This window comes from Heterocephalus glaber, unplaced genomic scaffold (genome assembly GCF_053883595.1).
Source record: "Heterocephalus glaber isolate CG9 unplaced genomic scaffold, H.glaber_assembly_v1.0 deba00001452, whole genome shotgun sequence".
Classification (NCBI taxonomy): Eukaryota; Metazoa; Chordata; class Mammalia; order Rodentia; family Bathyergidae; genus Heterocephalus; species Heterocephalus glaber.
The window spans coordinates 4,710,740-4,726,643 of NW_028258302.1; the positions used below are offsets into that span (position 1 = coordinate 4,710,740).

General features: G+C 38.4%; 1 protein-coding gene across 33 annotated transcripts in view; it reads right to left on the bottom strand.

The window, feature by feature from the left end:
• Macf1 (microtubule actin crosslinking factor 1) overlaps positions 1–15,904 on the bottom strand; it is a 354,064-nt gene that overhangs the window by 140,676 nt on the left and 197,484 nt on the right. For all 33 annotated transcript variants that reach the window (XM_087215006.1, XM_087215007.1, XM_087215005.1 and 30 more), the window contains 10 exons: positions 15,456–15,634; positions 14,222–14,360; positions 13,391–13,584; positions 12,115–12,277; positions 10,845–10,928; positions 8,078–8,185; positions 7,800–7,898; positions 5,839–5,991; positions 5,451–5,539; positions 2,908–3,043 (listed from right to left, as the gene is read on the bottom strand). In XM_087215006.1, the coding sequence (XP_087071132.1) occupies positions 2,908–3,043; positions 5,451–5,539; positions 5,839–5,991; positions 7,800–7,898; positions 8,078–8,185; positions 10,845–10,928; positions 12,115–12,277; positions 13,391–13,584; positions 14,222–14,360; positions 15,456–15,634 (1,344 nt within the window). The remainder of the gene's footprint in view (positions 1–2,907; positions 3,044–5,450; positions 5,540–5,838; positions 5,992–7,799; positions 7,899–8,077; positions 8,186–10,844; positions 10,929–12,114; positions 12,278–13,390; positions 13,585–14,221; positions 14,361–15,455; positions 15,635–15,904) is intronic.

Here is a 15,904-nt window from a genome sequence, read left to right on the forward strand (position 1 = left end):
GACTGGGGACCCTTGCCTCTTGAAACACTATTAACTTTTCCTCTGGTCTAGGGAAGAATGGATAGTAGAACCATGATGACAGCTACCACTTCTTATTAGGTTTTCTGAGGACTAATATTTAGTCCATGTAACAATTCTATGAAAGCATTTTGTCGGGGGGTGGGGTGGTTACCAGGGATTGAATTCAGGTCCTTGCGCTTGCCAGGCAGGCAGTAGAACCACTGAGCTAAATCCCCCGCCCCTATGAAAACAGCTTTTAATCTTCAGTTTGCAGATAAGAAAATGAGGTATAGGAAGTTAAATAATTTGACCAAGGTCACAAAACTAGTGAGTTCCAGAAATAAACCAAAGTGAGACTCTTAAATCTTGTGCTTTATATTGCCTCCACTCCATAGTTCCAGAGAAGCACACAGAGTCACTTCTTACACAGGAGTCAGGTCCTAAGATCAATAAATAAAGCAAAGCTTATACATTCTCAAAATTACCCTTGTACACACAAATACTAGAAACAGTTCCTGAAGATTTCCAATTTTGAAGACTCTTACTACGGAAATATGGTATTTAGAGTTCATGTTCATTATCTTTCTTATTCCTTTTTTGCAGTACTGAAGGTCAAATCCTAGCACTGGACTCCATTTCCAGCCTTTTTTATTTTGATAGGGTCACACTAAGTTGCTCAACCAGAACTTTAACTTGTGATCCTCCTGCCTCGGCCTCCCTCTGTGCTGCAATTACATGTACTACTATACCCAGCTTGAGATTTTCTTTAGGTGGCTTGTGTGTTCCTCATCAGACAGTGTTACTTTCCGAACATTATTTAATGCTATTTTCCCCCCAGTTTTGAGATTGAATTCAGGGTCTCATGTAAGCAAGGACTGTACATTGAGCTATGTCCCCAGCTCTTAATTAACTCTTAATAACTTATCCATGGAAGATCTTGGTGAAGTAATTGCCAATCACTTCCTTGTTTCCTAAATAATGCAAAAAGTATACTTTGCTCATTCAGTGTATAGGAACAGAACCTGAAGGTCAATAAACACTAGATGAATAAAATGTAGATGGATAGATAGTAAGAAAACCCTTAAAATCATTAAGTCATTTCCCCCAAATTTTAAAAACATGCATGAAGAATTTCAAGCTTAACGACTTCATACTGTGAGAATGCAGAACAGATAGCAAATGAGGCAATAGTAGATTTGGTTCACTTTTCTACTTCACTGTATGTGTTTAATGGAATAGCTGACAATTGACATATGACTGAGATATCTGAGAGATTCCTTTCAGAAAATCCATGTAAAGCCTTTTCAAAAGCAGACAATATGACAAAGAGAAGGACTATGGTAAGAACTTTTAATTTCTTCTGTGAGTTTCAAGGAATTCCAGAAATGCTGATATTGAAAAAAAGCCTGGATTGTAGCAAAAGAGAAAAGGCCACACTGTTTCTTCCAATGCCCTCATAACGAGAATAGGCAGGCAGCACTGAGCTGGGAAGTAATCCAGAGAAATCCATTCAGTGCAACCAAACATGGACATTCTGACCTGAAGAGCATTAATGACAGAGAGAAAGGAGGAAAGAAAACATAAAAGGCTTCTACTTACCAGAGTTGCAGGGCACGCCTCGGGCAGATAAGAGATAGAGCTTTATGGAGCAGCTCAGCCGTATCACACACACAGTGTAAGCTTGGTGTTAGCGTCCAGCATGCGACTGTTTGTTTTTTGCAAAAAAGAACCCCAAACAGGTCGTCCTCTTTTCCCTTTGTGCATTTGTGCTTAAACTCCAAAGGGTTAGTGAAACTTGTAAGCAAGGATGTCAGTTAATCAGAACAATACTTCACATGAAACACACACACAGTACAGGGGGACACATCATGCTCAATGTAGTGGTGCTCAGCAGCTTATCTTTCTTATTTTCTTATCCCCCCTCTTTTTAACCTTTCAAAATGAGAACTGGATATTCTCAGCAAGCAACTGTTAAAACTTTTCACATACTCCCTTATATGGTGAAGCAACAAGCCATTAAAAGTGGGTCACCTTACATAGGGAATGTTATACCAGCACATACTTTTTGGAAATATACTATCAAATCAGAGCTGGTTTTGTTTTGTAGTCTTTATAGCTCTGGCTAACTGTGTACAAATTTATATCCAAGGACAAGAGTCATGGCATATTTTGTCTGAAAATCATTTTGAGCATTATTTGATTCAAATGTGATGATCACATGAGCTTAAATTTTGGTCCTCCCCATGTAAATTGGCCATTGCTTCACAACATAGGAAATAAGCAGGCAAACACACATATATATCCCAAAGACACATGTATATAATACGGTAAGTGTACACATACACAAGTATCCAGAACTTAGGACAACCAACAGCTATTATAACGACTTTCATATGGTCCAGGACATGAACATGGAGTGGTAACTGGTAAAGATGTCACGTGATGGGATGACCATGGGTGAGGGGAACCAGTGTTTCAGTCAGCGAAATTAATCTACCAGTTAGTTGTGAAACAGTACACTGTTCACTGTACAGAGAGAAGAAGTTCACAGCTATTTTTTCCAATATTCACCTCTTTTAGCTACCAATTTAGGGTAACAATGTCACAAAGGAGTAATCCTATTGTCCTTTGATCAGATTCATGACTGCTTTTTGCCAAAAAATGGCAAAAAACAGTGAGTCAAGTCTAAAGACTGCCATAAATGCCATCTGGTGTTTTTGACTGACTAACACATCATGGAACCCCATTAAAGAAACACAGGACAAATGGTTGCTAAGGTAAGGTTAAAAATTAAGTCATATTGGTCATAGGAAGCTAGTGATTGTGACTCTCAATCAATCAGCACAGCTGCTTTCATACCACTTTAGAAGTACCTTCCCAACACATGGAGACAAAAACTAAAAATACCTTTTGTTCTGTTTGCTGAGCCAACTGGCTCTGGAGCTGCTGAAGCTGGTTTGCTGAGCCATCACAAAGGTCATGGTAAGTTTTGTTCAGTGCATTCAATTGCTCAGAAATCTGCTCCTTCTCTTTTTCCGACAGCCTAGAAGATGCACATTAAAGTTCTTTAAGAAAAAATTGTCCAAACTCTCCTTTACTGCCTCAAAACTGTTACTTCAGTAACAGTCTTGAACAGTCTTGAACAGATTACCTGGCCACTCTTCTGTATTCCTTGATGACATCTCGTAGTTTACTGGCTATCTCAAATCAAGTCATGCTAATGCTAGGCCACCCTTGGCTTACAATCCTGCAACCTCCTCAATCCAAATGACCTCCTCTCTACTCAGCCTTATCAACACACAGCAAACCTGTACCTTGCCATCATCTGGCATTATTCTACTTCATCTTAGACTGCAACAATCCACTATATGATTATGCCTCATCTTCCTATTTTGTATTTCTTTACTTCTTCTATACCATACTCTCTTTAAAATAAAATATTTTAAACTGATAGTCTAACAAACTTTAGAATTTTTATTTTCCTGTTACCTGTCCAGCTTTACCAAATTTTACTATTTAACTATACTTGATTTTAGATGCTTTTCCAAGAAAAGATATTATTGATAAAATTAAAGTCAACTGTGTATTTGTCATCAAGTCCATTCATTTCCATGTCTCCCCAGAGTTAATAATCTCTTGGGCCGGGGATTTAGCTCAGTGGTTCCGGCACCTGCCTCGCAAGTGCAAGGTCCCGAGTTTGATCCCCAGTACCAAAAAAAAATAAGCTCAGTACAGAGTTAATGATCTCTTGAACTGGGGTCAGTCCTACAACTTGTTTTTTCATTCTGTATTATATGTGAAAATGAACTATGTTGACTCAAGTTAGAACTATTCATCAACTCATCGAAACTCTCCAAGCTCTCCATGATTCTTCCATTTGTTCTTAAATCTATCACTTCTATTATCTTCAGTTTCTTCTCTTTGGAGTCCAGATGCCCCCACCTGGGTCCATCTTCTTAATCAGTTCTAGTGCCACTGGGCTAACTCCCCAGCCCTCCTTACTATTATTCTTCTACTATCCACTCAATATTCTGAGCAAACATCCCAACGCAATCAAATCAAGTTCATCTGAGGCTCAATAATGCTTAACAATCTTCTTGGGAGTTTGCAGCCAATACCTTCTTCCTTTAGCCCCAGCACTCCTTAATTTTCATGACATCCCTCTGCCTATTTCAAAGAGAACATACATATACACAACTGGATGCTACTTCTCTCACTGACTGGCTTCACGCCTAACAAAATTACCTTACGTACACCTTGCCTAATTCATCCCTCATACTTCAGAGGAAAAGCTGTCTCAATTCCTGATCAAGGTTACACTTTCTATCCATCATGAATTTCACTCTCTCCCATCCTCTGGAAGCTTTCTTTTGTTTGTCCTTATAACTCAGGCTATAAACACACGTGTCCCCAATCTTCTTAGAAAACAAGGCTTTCTTCATTATATATTTCACTTAATTATTCGCTGCATTATCTCTTTTGTTCCTCTGGCCAAGCTTTGAAAGAGTGGTCTAACTTCACTATTACTGATTTCCTACCTTTCATTTGTTGTTCCTCTTACTAAATCTGAAATCATCTCCCAACTTTTCGCATGAACCCTCCAAAACTTCTAACTTGCCAAATTTAATTGATAGTTTTCAAACTTTGACTTCTGACTACTCCCCCCCTCTTTAGAACTCTCTTGGGCCGTGGGATATTACTCATCAAAGTTTTCCTTTTCCTTCTCTTAGGCTTCCTGTATACACTGAAAAGCCCTGAAAGCCCATTTTAGGTTAATCTACTATTTCAGTTTCTACTATGCTGATGACTCAGATCAGTGTCACTTTAGACTTCTGTCATTAATTCTAAACATATATGCAGCTGGCCTTTGGATCCCTTTGGGGAAGCACATAAGGCATGGATCAATGTAGTCACCTAAGAAACACTAGTTATCTCCACTCTAACAACCTATAGTTTACACTCAAAATGTCTGATACAAAAGGTACCCTCTTCTCCTTCAACCTATGCTTTTCCTGTATTCCCTATCATGGTTAGTAGCATCATTATATAACCCAAGTCAGAGGCCTAGGAATTGTATCTGATGATTTTCACACGTCATCAAACCCACAGACTCACTGTCCTTAATATCTCTTGAATCTTTGTCTCCTTCCCTCCAGCCTTCTTCATCATTTCTTCCCCTCATTATCAGGACAGCCTCTTAATTTGGCTCTCATCTTGTAACCTTGCCCATATTAATCCTTTTTCTGTGTAACTGTTCTGGAAACTCTATCCAAAAATCCAATCATTTAAAATTTCTCCCCATCATCAACAGGGTAAAATGTAAACTACTCAGTATGACCTCCAAGGCTCTTCAAAATCTGGATCTTGCTGCTTTGAATTCTCCAGTCTGAATACTCACCATGACCCTCCCTGAGTCCCAAGATGAAGCATACCTTACATTTAATACTCACTTATGACCATGCTTAGCCAAGAAGATTTGTGAAGTTTTAATGGCCTCAGAAATTTGTTCTTTCTTGGTTGTCAACTCTTCTGCCAGAACCTGTATGGTAGGGATAAAGAGGTAACTCAAGGATTAAAAAGTATAACATTATTTGAGATAATTTTTTTTAAAAATCATAGGAAAAATACAACTTAGGTCAGATATTATTACTGATGGGCTATGGCTGGTCTTAAAAAGGCAGAACAACAAAGTTGACTTTGAAGTTTCTCTAAGTGCTCAAAATTATCATTTACTAAGGTAACAGCTGCTTCTGGAAAGGCCCACATGTGACTTGCTGTTTTTCTGGTGCATTCCCACACATTATTCCACCTGCAGAGTGCAACTGGCCTTTCACTCACCTGCTGTTCCCAAATAGCCTTTTCAATATCTGTGGATTCTTTGGTGTGGAACAAATCAATTTTCCCTTGTGTATTCCTTGCCAGGGTAGATACCCAACCCAAAAGTTCTTTAACCTTCTCCACATGCTCTTGTTTTTCCTCTTCTACCACTTTCTACAAAGGGAAATAGAAAATCAGTACTCTGGTCAATGTCTCATTAAATTGGCATGACTTCAGACTTCCTAAAACAGACGCAAAAATTTCTACTTTGCACAAATAGTACCTTGCATATGTTCACAATTCTTAGGCTTACCAGTGAAGAGACTGAAGCCAAAAAAGATTATAAAGTAAGCATTAACAAAAAGGATGTCTTTTAATTTACACAGGGAAAATATGATAAGGTTAATGTTTTTAATAGTATTTCTATGAGTGGTTGAGTATTCACAAACTCTGCAAACATATAGATTTTTATAATTATAAAAGACTACACACAACAAATTCAATCAAATCTGAAATGCATAATATATGTACTCCTAATCTTATTTCCCTAGAAGTTTGATACATATACTTCTAATCTTGTTTCTATACCATACTGTGTATTTGTTTTATAGCTTTTTTACTGAAATCATAATACATTATAAATATCTTTCCATGTCAATTCACTTAAATCTATTTCATGTTGGGCATAATGGTGCATGCCTACAATCCCAGCCTATGGCAGACTGAGGTAAAAGAATTGCTGCGAGTACGAGGCCAGCCTGGACCACATAGTGAGACCCTGTCTCGTAACACCCGTTCCCCAAATCTATTTCATTATTTTAAACAACATTATAGCTTTCCATAGCATGAAATCTGGAAGTTTCAATATTTTCTTTTAACAAATTATATTTTATTAAAGGTCTCTGATCACATTTCTACCATAAAGATATTTAGAAGGGGAGGTAAGTGTGGTGGCACATGCCTGTAATCCCAGCACTCAGGATTAGGCTGAGGCAGGAGGACTGCAGTGAGTTCAAGACCAGCCTGGACTACAGTGACACCCTGTCTCAAAAAAAACTAAAAACCAGGAGTGCTGGATAAAATACAGTCAACCCCCATTATTCACAGATTCTGTATTTGTAAATTTGTCTTCTCACTAAAATTTATTTTTTCTCAAAAATCAGTACAGTATTTATGGTACTTTATGGCATTCCGAACAATGCACAGAAGGGTAAAACATTTTAGTTGCCTAATGCATGTTATGGAGTAGAATAAAGTGTGGCACTTGACCTTCTTGTTTCGGTTGTCTTACTGTAAATCAGTATAGTTTTGACAATCTATTACATGTCATGTTTCCTACATTTTTTGTGGTGATTTCACTATTTAAAATGGCTCTAAGGTAGTACTGAAGTGCTGCCCAGTGTTCCTCAGCACAAGAAGACTATAACATGCTTTATGGAGAAAAAACATTTTTGTTCAGACATGAGTTACAGCGTTGTTGGCTGTGACTTCAGTGTTACTGAACCAACAATACATTTTTTAAAAAGTGTTAGACAAAACATACATAAAACAAAGTTATATATTGATCTCTTTATAAAAATGCAAAGATCAGCAAGAATGTAACTATTTCTCTAAAAGCAATGGTTCAGTATTCAATAATGCGGCAACTCTGTAAAACATGATTATTGAAAATAATGAAAACCCACTGTGCATGCATGTTAAATTTTTGTGGGTTTTTTTTGGTACCAGGAATCAAACTCAAGACCTTGCGCTTGCCAGGCAGTGGTCCCACTGAGTTACATCCCTGGCCCTGCACGTTAAATGTTGACAGATGAAGTATAGATGATGATGATGATGATGATGATGACAACAATTTTGTGGTACTGGGGATTGAACTCAGGGCCTCAAACATGCTAAGCGAGCGCTCTACCACTGAGCTACATCCCCAGCGCTAGGATTTTTAACTGAACTTTCAAGATGATTCAGGACCCAAATATCCTCACCTCTTCCTCCTCCAATCGCCGGAGTGCATCACTGATATATTTCACATGCTGAGTTGTTAAGGTCACCAATGCTGTGTAACGAGTCCTCAGGTCCATGAACTAGTTCAAAAGAACAATTTAGACAAATTATCAGCCAGAAAAGTAAATTTTAATAATTAATTTTCATGGAGTCATATGCTCAACAGGAAGGTGGGCCCTAAATCAAACTGCAAGGCCTCCACAAATGAAATCTTTCTTAAAGGAAGACAGTGGCGTATTCCCTTTCCCCAGCCATTCACCTCTTGTGTAATGGCATCTGAAGAGGAAAGCATGCGACGGCGTTTGCCAGGGGACTTCTGCTGTGACTCCACAAAGGCTTTGTATGTCATCAGTTGCAATTCGTAGTCCTGAGAGAGGAAGAGATTTCATTACATTTAGTTAAGGAGTTTTAGCTTATATATATCATGCAACAAACCACAGCATTTTATTGCTGGAAAATATGCTGGTAGTCATTCAGACTAGAGATTTAAAAATTTCCTTTAAAAGGGCCAGACAGAAAACATTAGGCCATACTCTATTATAACTGCAATTTTAAATAAATGCAGCTACAGACAATAGATAAGTGAAAGAATGTGGCTGTGTTGCAATAAAACTCTACTTAAGGACCCTGAAAAATTGACGTTCATATAATTTAAATGTGTCGTATTTTTTGGTCTTCTTTTGATTTTTTTCTATCATTTCTCATAGCCAGTACGCAGGCTAGAGCTAGTCCTTGGGACCTGTTAACTTCTGAGCCTACAATTTATGGTTCACCTTCATCTCATTCATGGGGAAATTGAAACCTCAAGAGGGAAAATAAATTTCCCTAATTAACTCTGTAGGTGAGTAGCAGATTAAATTAGAATCTGTCTTTTAATCCCTCAGTAGATGTTTTTCTCATCTCTTGTGCTACTGTGCCACTTCCTCTGCAACCCTGAGTGCTGCTCTAGTCCAGGGCTCTTCCTCTCGCGTGACTGGGGTAAGAACTCCTTATAGTCTCACTGCTTCTAGTCTCACCTCCAATTTTCATCCTGCCGCCATAATACCTTTTCCAAAACACAAAGATGACAATATTGTTCCTCCAATTATCAGGTTTCAATGACCTAGAGCAAAGCTTCCCAAACATTAACATGCATACAAATCATCTGGGGACCTTATTAAAATGCAGAATCTGACTTAGTAGGTCTGAGAGCCTGCATTTCTGGCAATCTCCCAGGTGATGCTGATACTACGGCTCAAAGACAACATTTTAGAGAACAAACACAAAAGCTAAAGCCAAAATAGCTAAATAAGACCTTTCATAGGTGAGCCCCAACCTTGCTGGTCATTTTCCACAGCTGCTACTTCTCAGGTTCTATATTTCTTCTTCTTTTATTATTATTGTTGTTGTTATTGTTATTACTATTTTGGGCTCCTGTGTGTATGTAGAGCTGAGGATCAAGCCCAGGCCCTTGTGCCTGATAAGCAAACCTATACCCCAGGCTACATGTACCATGTATTTTCTAGGTACACCAGAATACCTGCTATTTTCCTTATATAATCATGTATTTTCATTCCTCCTGTGCCTTTTATTAAAGAGTTTCTTTGCCTACAATGTTATACTCCTATCATCTATTTAGAAAATTCTACACGGGAGAAAAACAAAACAAAAACCATGAAATGAGTCCTTAAGGAAACATAAAAAACACAGTAGTTGTAATAAAATATTAGTAATAACAACAACTACTCCCATTTGCTGAGTGTATTTTCAGTTTGAGGCAGTGTCCTATGTATACTTATCTTATTTAACCTTAATAGTCACTCAGTGAGATACTGTTCCCATTTTATAGATACAACAGAAACTCAAGAGGCCAAGTATCTGCACAAAATCTCAAACCTGGAATATTAGGATTTGAACTCAGTATTTTCTGATAACAATCATCTGTTATTTACCCAAAAAAGTATGCCATCATTTGTTGAACTATTATAGGGCTTGCCATTGTTTTGAGTATAACACTGTACATACAGTGAACGGCAAGTCAGAAAAAAATCTTATCCCCTCCCCTAAAAAAATCTTATTCCCCTAGATCTGAAGATTCTAATGAAAAAAATCACATAAGTAAATATATAATGATCTTAAATTGTTTTTCTTTAGAGTTGAAGTCAGAGAAAAAGGGGCCAGATTATGTATGGCATTATAAATGACATAAAGATTTGAAATTTTATTATGAATATGATATGAAATTATCAGATCATTTAAAATAAGGAATTCTGTGACCCAATTTACCATATTTCATCTGTCATAAAATGTACATTTTCCTCACATTTTCAGTTTCTCTAACATTCAACTTATCTTATAATCAATGGTATTTCGTATAATTGCCAGTTTCTTTTTATTCTGGTATGCAAAAAATTATGATGTATAAAAAATTATGATTATAAAATCAATGGTGTCTCAGTGACAGGGAATATGTTCTAAAAAAATAAATCCAGCTCCCACGTGGGAAAATACCCTGTTAGGGAAGGAATAGAAGTAAGATACTGGTTTAGCAGTACTGCAATAGTCAAGGGAAGATTCTTTACTTAGATGTGAATTAGGGAGAGAGAGGAGCTATAATGATAGGTAGATTCAGAAACAAATGGAGACAAAGCCAATAAAGAGAACTTATAGACTATGCATAAAGTTTAAGGCAAAAAGAAGGGTTAAGAGTGATTCTTGGGCTTTTTGCTCCACCAGTTTGGAAAACCAGAGACACTATTTCCTGAGATAGGCAAGACATGTGAGAAGTGCATTTGAGAAGAAAATACAAACGTTCTGTTTTTGACATGGCAAATTTGACAGGACTGTTGTCATTCAAATGGAGGCTCTTGAAATCACAGACAGTGTCTGAGCATCCTCAAACAAGGGGCTACAGGAAGTACACATGTATTTACAGAGGATGGAGTGATCCTCTAGCAGAAGAGTTGTTTAATTTGTTCAAAAACAGAATTAAAGTCACAATGCAGATTTTTTCTAAGCTTGAGATCACTTATGTGTGGTATACTTACTTTCACAATAGTGGAGTATTGTTGGGAAAATTTTTGACACTGGTCCAGTTTTGTCTGATTTCTCTCAATTTCTGCAAATAGATCCTAGGAACGTAAGTATCACAACATTATCATCAGTGAAACAGCTGAGCATTTATTATGTACTAAGGCAGCAGTTAAAAAAAAAAATCTCAGCTGTATCGGAATCATTAAGAAGGCTGGTTAAAATACAGGTTGCTGGCTGCCAGCTTCAGTTTCTGATTCAGTAAACCTGTGGTGAGGCCCTAAGAACTTCATTTCCAACATATTGCCAGGTGAGGCCAATCTTTCTGTTCTGGGGTCCACAATTTTTTTTTTTTTTTTTTTTTTTTTTAGTTGAGACAGAGTCTTGCTGCGTACAGTAGTTTAGGCTCGTTTTCAACTCATTATGTACCAAGGCTGGCCTTGAACCTTAGCCTCCCAAGTGCTGGGGTGACAGGCATGCATCGCCATGCATCATCTGGCAGCTCCACACTTTGAGAACCACTGTTTCTAGTATTTTACATGTATCACTTCATTTAATCCTAATGACAATAACTTTATAAGGTAGTTAAGTGATTAATGAACTATGTTCATTTTATGGGTAAGGAAGTAGAATACGGAGAGGCAAGAAATGTATTCAAGGTTTCACAGCTAGAAGGTAAGTGAGACAAAACTGGAGCTGGGACAATATAATCTTAAGCACGATGTGACACATAAAAAAAATACCAACCAAATACGGTTTGAACAAAATTAATTTTCTTCCACTCATAACTTCCCCTAGGTTTTCAAAATCCCATAGTCTTAATTCTTGTAAAATAAAGTATCAAAAAAACATCCAGGTGTACTTGTGCATGCCTGTAATCCCAGCACTCTGAGAGGCTAGGGAAGGAGGACTGAAAGTTCAAGTCCAGCCTGAGCAATTTAGTGACTTTGTATTAAAATTTTAAAAATTTTTATAGGACTAGAGGTGTGGCATTCAGTGCAGAGGTCCTGAGTTCAATCCCTAGTATTGCCAAAAAGAAAAGCTAAAAGATTTAACTTGTCCACCTAATGATTTCAATATATAGTCATATATAGTCAGGATCAAAGGAACCCAACAAGTCCCGCTGGCCTAAATGCTAAACTGGCATCTTTATAATATCTGTTTGAACCACTCTAAGCAGTGACTTAGAATGTCTTGCTCTTTGGGGAAGCTTTAAACTGCTAGAACATCACCCTCTTTTATGATGAACTAACATTCTCCACTACCATGGTGGTAAGCCATACCCACCGTCTGCTGGCTGAGCTGCTCCGACAGCACTCTGCTGTCCTCTGCCTGGCCTGGCTTCATCATTTCCTGCTGGGCAGTGGTTTCTTCAATCCACTTGATCAGAGTTCCATGGCAGGCTCTGTAATCTCCCAGAACTTCTTGGATACTTTCTAGCTCAGACTGACTGGAGGAGCAAAGGGAAACTGATATCAGAGATCTTATTACAAACACAATACAGGAAATGTAATTCCCTCCTTTTGCCTGGGCTTCCACTTAGGCTTGACAGAACAATGCAACTTCATTTCTGGAAATAAGCGATGCAAGACTGACACTTAAACATGTACTTACTGCCCTAAAAGTGAGAAATCAGTTGGAACCAACTAGCCCTGGAAACCCTCTCATGGCTTGGCATCCCATGATAGTCCTTGTCCCCTGTTTCATCTAGATTGCCAAATAGGTGGTACTGGTGGTACACATGTATGTACCCATGAGAGAGTATGCTTTATGAATACTACACAACAGCTATGCTTTATGAAATCACTGTAATTTCTTGGGGCAGAGAATGGGAAAAGTGAAAAATAATAGTTGCTATTTACACATGTATGTACCCATGAGAGAGTATGGTTTATGAACACTACACAACAGCTATGCTTTATGAATCACTGTAATTTCTTGGGGCAGAGAATGGGAAAAGTGAAAAAAAGTAGTTGCTATTTACTTGTATTATTTTAATCAGCCTTGGGATAATAATTCAACTTATATGAATCGATAAGCCCTTCTGTCTATTTCCCTACCCAGCTTAGCCTCAGAAAAGTATAGCTTTCTGCCTTGTTTATTCAATCTGTCGTCAGAAAGAATCTCAAGTAACAGAAATAACACCACCAATTAGCAAATACAATGGAAACAAGAAATTCTGCAAAGCCCCACTCTGAAAATGGCTCATATTTAGATTCAAATCTAGTAAAACAAGAACCACAATCAGGATCATTACATGACCTTCATGTCTATATTATAAAAGCCATTGTGAGTATGGCTTAACTAGATCAGATGTAGGATCTAGGAAAGGCACTGTTAATAGGACCATCACTGCTAATTCCAAGGCAAGCTTCAAGTCTGTCTTGGGGTTAATGGTCCCCATTTTCTGTCACTTATCTTATTCATAATTAATACTATTCTTAAATTTCTGTACCTCCCTATCAATTCCTGCCTTTAAAAATGAATACATAGATGTAACTCTATTTTTTTAAGTCCTGGTTCCCAAACCCTAAGAGGAGAAAAAGTTGGGGCCGCCACTCACCGGGTCTCCAACTGGGCGATGACACGGTGCCAACGTTCCTGTAGCTGAGAGCCTTTTTCCTGATAGCGCTCCAAATCGAGGCTTCGCTCTGGTGTCAGATGACTCAGCTGCTCTACTACTACCTTGGCCTTGGCGATTTCTTCATCCAGGACTGAGAACACTGAATTCTTGTCCTTCACATCACTAAGCCAGTGCTATTAAAATATAAGCACAGAAACAGGTTAAATATTTTCCATGCTTAAAAGCACTCGGACTAAGGGAAGAACTAGGACATTTCTGCAGTGGACTCTACAGTGTAACTGTGACTCAGAAACTAGGTCATAAAGTATTTGTGCCAGAAATGCCTACACAAGTCATGGTCTCTGCTTTTTTGATGCATGCCGGACAGCCAGGGGCAGGCATATCATACAGAAAAATGTGCAAAGACCTTGTATTTGAAATCAGGATAAATTATTTATCCAGTTGAGTCTCTCACCTATAAAGAGAGATAAATATCCCTCCCCAGCCACCTCACAGAGTGGATTGTGAGAATCAGGTGAGGTAATAGCTAAATGCTTCACAAACCTGCATCACAACCACTGTTTGTGTTCAATCAAGTCATGATTTTATGCGGTGGGGGGGTAAATTCAAAGGAATAGTCTTTTCCCTTTCTAGCTAGATATATTTCTTAATACTTTCTTCTTTTTGTACATGTTAAAATACATTAAGTATGATATTTTGTCCAGTTCAGATGCAAAGTTAAGTCAGTATGCCATTCAAAATTGCATTTCTCTGCTAGCTGAAAGCAATGGCTATGTTAGATCAACCTCCTAAGAAACCAGAACAACTGACCCGTAATGTGGACCGATGGGATTCCAGAGCTGAGAGATCTGCTGGTACTGCTTCTTCTTGACTCAGCTTGATTTCATAACCTTTGACCAAGAGTTCAGCATCCTGTATGCTACGCACTATGACATCAATTGTCTTTAATCTGTGGGGATAAAACTTTTCTTCATCAGCATGTGAATTTTAAGACTTTAGTTATATACTAGAATGCCATAGAGAGGTTCACAAATGTAACTTACTAAGTCGATCTCACCATTATTGGATAATGAGGTTTTATAAAAACATCTTGTAAAGAGATAAAAATACCTCCTCAATCCTGCTGGCAATTTAAGACAATTCAAAATGAAGTTCTAGGGCTGGGGATTTAGCTTAGTGGTGCCATGCCTGCCTCATAAGAGCAAGGTCCTGAGTTCAATCCCTGGTACCCTCCCCGTCATGAAGTTCTAAGTGGGCCCGGGACACACACACAAGTGGTGGACTCATGGAGAGGTTATGAGGCCAGAAACCCACATAACACGGAAGTGTCTCAGATGTGTCATGCCAGATCATGGGTAGAGATGGGTGGGTAGGAGGAAGACATTTAAACACTAACATCTAATTAAGCTGGAAACTTTTTTTCTTTTTTTCCGGTACCAAGGATCAAACTCAGGACCTTACACTTGCCAAGCAGGTGCAGGGCCACTGAGCTACAACCCTGGCCCTGGAAATTTTTCTTTTTAATGTTTAGTCTTTTTCCCTTTGTCTTAATGCCTTTAAGAGTTATTCTCAGAGGTATCTTTTCAAACAGAAATAAGGTACAAAATAATGCTAACACTGCAAATTCATTCCTAATCCATATCACTTATTCAACGCTGTCCAAATGAACCCACTCTGTGTTACTAGGAACTAAAGTCAAGACTTCTTGCCATAGGTGTGCCCTCTTAGCTGGCCATGGTGGTTCATGCCTGTAATCCTAGCACTCTAGGAGGCTGAGGCAAGAGGACTGCAAGTATGAGCTCAGCTTGGGCAACTTAGTGGACTTAGCGAGACCATCTCAAAAATAAAAAATTTAAAAGGGGGTTGAGATATAGCTCAGTGCCAAGGTCCTGGGTCCAATCCCCAGTACCAGAGAAAGAAAACAAACAAACAAACAAACGATTTCCAATTCTTCTGAATTACTCATGAAACACTCCAGGCTCTTCCCCATCTGATCCCAATGAAAATATATTGCTGTATGGACCCAGAATTTCAGCTCACTCACTTATTCAGATAGACAACAGAGAGACCGTAGACATGGTCCATCTTCTCCACCAGCAGATTCAGCTCTGAACGCAGAGTTGGGACACTTGAACCAGAAGGAGACTGATGGAGGAAGCTGTTGCATTTTGTGCAAACAGCATCCAACTCAGATCTCAGTTGCTGCAAATCCTCTTGAGTGTGCTGTCAGGAATAAGAACACAATAAAGGCAGAGACAGAACTAAACAAGATATTAGAAAACAGGCCTTATTTTATTTTATTTTTTAGACAGGGTCCCACTATGTAGTTCAGGCCTTAAATTCATTATGTAGCCAGGCTGGCTTCATAGAGCTACCTCACACCATCCCAAGCACAACTGTTCTAGTAAACATTCTAAATTCCTTCAGTAATGTTTGCTGGGAAATTTAAAAATATACTAGTTACTACCCTATAGCCCATATTTTATACTAAGT